Source organism: Kryptolebias marmoratus, linkage group LG4 (genome assembly GCF_001649575.2).
Source record: "Kryptolebias marmoratus isolate JLee-2015 linkage group LG4, ASM164957v2, whole genome shotgun sequence".
NCBI lineage: Eukaryota > Metazoa > Chordata > Actinopteri > Cyprinodontiformes > Rivulidae > Kryptolebias > Kryptolebias marmoratus.
Window position 1 is genome coordinate 24,511,768 of NC_051433.1, and position 4,041 is coordinate 24,515,808.

Consider the following 4,041-nt stretch of genomic DNA (forward strand, 5'->3'; position numbering starts at 1 on the left):
AGTTTGTATGTAATGTATGAATATAATATACAAGTTTCACTTTTTAAATGGAATTACTGAAATCAATCTACTTTTTCATGATATTCTAATTTTATGACCAGCACCTGTATGTAAGAAGTCGTAATGTTTTAGTACGACTTTGGTAAACTACAAAGCTGCACCGCTTGCAGCATTAAGGCTCAGTTATAGTAGCGCAGGGCTCCAAGCATGGCGTGGTGGCGTTTATACTTGACACTTATGTCGGTGCAGTATCCTTCCGTGAGTTTTGAACCGTCTGATTATCTATGTAATCTCTCAGAGAGGGATCACATAAATGCTGATACAGGTGAACCAGCTCCGCTAGAGCACCAAAATCGTCTATTTTGAATGGAGCACAGCGCTCGCAGTCTGCGCAAAGTTACAAAAATTGGGAGGTGCACAACAATGCGCTTTATATATGACAAAAGTTTAAAAAATGGACCATTCATTGACAGTGCGTCTTATAATCCAGTGTGCCCTATAGTGCGGAAAATATGGTATGTAAACAATTGTCTGTTTCTTTTATTAGGAATCTGTTTTCTCTTTTAAACTTTATAAATAAGTTGTAAAAGAGCAGGTTTAAAACAGTAGTTACAGACCTGGTAATTGAAGAAAGCGAGACTAAAATTGTAATGAAGTGATTTAAGTGCGCATTTCGTCTTCTTGACTTCAGAGCCAACAAGCAGCACCCAGGCTGAGCTGTGCCCAGGTGAGGAGGCGGAGCAGGCTGAGAGGGAGGTGCTGTGCGCTTCTGACGAGGAGGGCAGCGACATGGATCAGACCGAGCAGCAGGAGCCAGCCGAGGTCCCGGAGAGGCCCGAGGCCAGCAGGGACAGTGAGGAGAGCAGCAGCAGCAGCGACCCAGTCAGCAGCAGCAGCAGTAGCAGCGGCAGCAGCAGCTGTAGCATAGAGGAGGGAGCGGAGGGGGCCAGAGAGGACGTCACTTTGGCTCCCTCCAGCAGTACGACTGAACCTCCCACAGAGGGCGCCATGGGAAGTGCCACCTCGCACACTGGGACCACTGAGGAGCCTATGGAGCAGGACTAGACTGGGGACCACCCTTACAGCCATGTGTGACCAGAAACCAGCTCGTCCTTGAATCCAGCCTTACTGTCACTGAGGACAGAGGCACCTCAAACGCAGGACGAACACCTCGTCCCACTTTTGGACACTCCTCTTAAAAACAGCTACCTGGCATTGATGTGGGCATACAGATTTTTTTATTTTATTTTACTGGAATATTTTATTAGTTTTCCTGATCTAAAGTTCCCCTGCAAACAGGGTTGGTTTCAGCAGCCTTCCTTTTGAAGTTTTTTTTTTTTTTTTTTTTTTTTTTAATTAGTTCTGTTCAACGGGGTTGTTTGAATACTGCGGTGGTCTGATTCTCTTCTCGTGCCACTCACTCCAACCGTTTGGGCATTTGATGTAATATGAAGTCCTTTTTTTTTCCTGTTTTAATATAATTTCCCCCCTGAGTTCAGAGCCACTGTTTGTTTCTGAGTTGTGTAAAATTTAGTCAAACAGTAAGTTAAACCTCACCTGGTTTCTGAAGGCTGTTCAGAACATGCATTCTGTTAAATATTACTTCTCACATTTGTCAGGTGGGAGGCTTTTATTTTGTCCTGGTGTCTCATTTTATATATTAAAAAACAACAACCACACACTACCAGTCCCACTGAACTATACTCTGACATGCTACCTTGTAGAGGTGTCCTCTGTAAACTGAGATATTTCGAATGAGTAAAACCATAATTTATAATGATTTCAGTTCATTGACTTATTTTCGGAGTACGTTTTTGTTTCTGTCTGCCAGTCGCATTTTCCAAAAACCAGCTGTAAAGTACAAAGATGGCCGCTTTCTTTGTATTGTGACGCCACCATGTTGTTTCACTGACAGATGACCCAGACCCGTCTCTGGTTCCAGATCTACTCCCGTTTCTGCAGCTGTACTTTTTGATATTTAGAATTTTAAATTTCTGTAAAGTAGATTTTTGTAGATTGTTATACAGTATGTGTTCACTGCCTTTGTGAAACCATATATAATTGTATAATTTCTGTGTATACTCTGAATGCTTTTGCTTTTAATGCAGTATTCAGAAACAGCAATAAATGTTAACATTTTTATGTGTGGGGCTTTATTTTAATTCTATTTTTAGTGTATATCTTCCTGTTTGATGTCACTGGTTAAAATAAGTAAATGTTTTCACTCTAGGTAAGATGGCTCTCTTCTGCTCCTGCAGTCCATATAGTTAGCAAAATAGCACTATACCTTTTTAAAAGTGAATAAAAGAAAAGTTGTGTGAGGTTGCTAGTTTATTTTAGTCAGTGACTAACCCTCATCATTCTTTTAGCTGCTTTAGTGTCCCTTAGTTTCCCCTCCGAGGGACACTTAAGAGGATTAATTTATCATACTGGAACAAGGAGCAAAGTCACATTAATCCAACAGCAAATTATAAAAAATGATAAACAAAGCCAGGAAGTGAAAATAGAAAAATTGCCAAGTGGAAATAAATGTGAGATGTATATTTGGATTATGTACAAAGTTACAGAAATAGATCTGTACAAGTTAAAATAATTTTCACAGAACATAAACAGACGTGTTCAGTATCAACACTGCTGCAGACATTGCACTTAAAGGGATATTTCAACTGTTTTGAAAGTCGAGGTTGAATTCGTTCGGATCATATTATTGAGCTAATCTAAAATGGGTAAAACAAAAAGAGAAAAACTTGGATTTCTGTTCTGTAGGTGAAGATGTTTCACTTCTCATCCAAGATTTTTTATTTTTTGTTTATCCTTTATTTAACCAGGCAAATCCCATTGAGATCTCAGATCTCTTTTTAAAGGGAGGCCTGGGCCTAAAAGGCAGCCTAACATGCATGTTTTTAGACTGAGGGAGGAAACCGGAGCACCCAGAGAAAACCCACACAAACACACATGAAGCATGTAAACTCCACACAGAAAGGTCCATGTCCAACCCGGCGTTTGAACCCAGGACCTTCTTGGAGTGAGTGCTAACCACTAATGAGAAGCGAAACGTCTTCAGCTACAGGATAGAAGTCCAGTTGTTTTTGTTTTTTAACCCTTTTTTGGATTTACCGTGTCCTGGATAAGTGATCTAATAATGTTAGTCCGAGTAGACCCACTTCTGCCATCTTCAAACCCTTGCAGTCTTTAAAATGCTGTGCATTAATATTTTAATCTTTAATCATCTTTATCAATTTCCCACTGCACAGATATTTAGGCAGAAATGTGAAATTTCCTTTACCGGAATTGACCTGAAGCTGCAACAGAAGTGCTACAGCCAGCTGCTGCTGCTGGTATTTGCTGTTGCAAATAACCACATTGTGAGAATTGTGTAATGTGACATTAAAAGCGGTGTGAGTCTAGTAGGTAGTTTGTGTAAACCACTACGAAGGTTTTGACATTGGAGTTTTAAGATGGCAGCAGTTCAGGCTAGCTGTTAGCCCGTTAGCCAGGCAGAGAGTCTGCACCTCCACATCTATACTTTGTGCTGGTTTAGCCATTCATTTATCAGAACATAACTTTTATACTTTTCAAATTATTCAACTTTATTTATAAATATTTTCCCTACAGTAATGCATTAAGAGCTCCTTCAATTCCTCTAGCTACAATGAATTTTTAGCTAATCTTTTCTGCTTTTAGCATTTAGCAAGTGTTTCTGCTACTTTTCACCATTAGCTAGTGTTTTACTACTTGTGGTAGAAGCGACTGAAAATGAGATTTCCATAATTCTTAATTACTTTTACCAGGGCTCTCAAGTTTTGATCTGAGCTTGGAGTGAGATTTTGAGCTGCTAGAAGTTGTTAGATGACATCATCACCTAATTTGCATATTTGGTGATATTGATCAGGATGTAGGAGAGAGGAATATCAACGGTGGCAAGACAAAAAATTATTAGCAGCAGCTTTGCATATGAATGATTCATTTGCAAAGTGGACAAGCAGGGATGCAACTACCTACTTTCTGAGGGGTATGCAGACACATTACCCCCCCCCCCCC

General features: G+C 40.1%; 1 protein-coding gene across 1 annotated transcript in view; it reads left to right on the forward strand.

Moving 5' to 3' along the window:
• The window catches only part of ppp4r2b (protein phosphatase 4, regulatory subunit 2b), a 9,644-nt gene extending 7,498 nt beyond the window's left edge, over positions 1 to 2,146 (forward strand). Inside the window, exon 9 of the mRNA XM_017426940.3 lies at positions 692 to 2,146. Within this exon, the coding sequence (XP_017282429.1) occupies positions 692 to 1,065 (374 nt within the window). The 3' untranslated portion in view covers positions 1,066 to 2,146. The remainder of the gene's footprint in view (positions 1 to 691) is intronic.
• Positions 2,147 to 4,041: the final 1,895 nt, after the last annotated feature.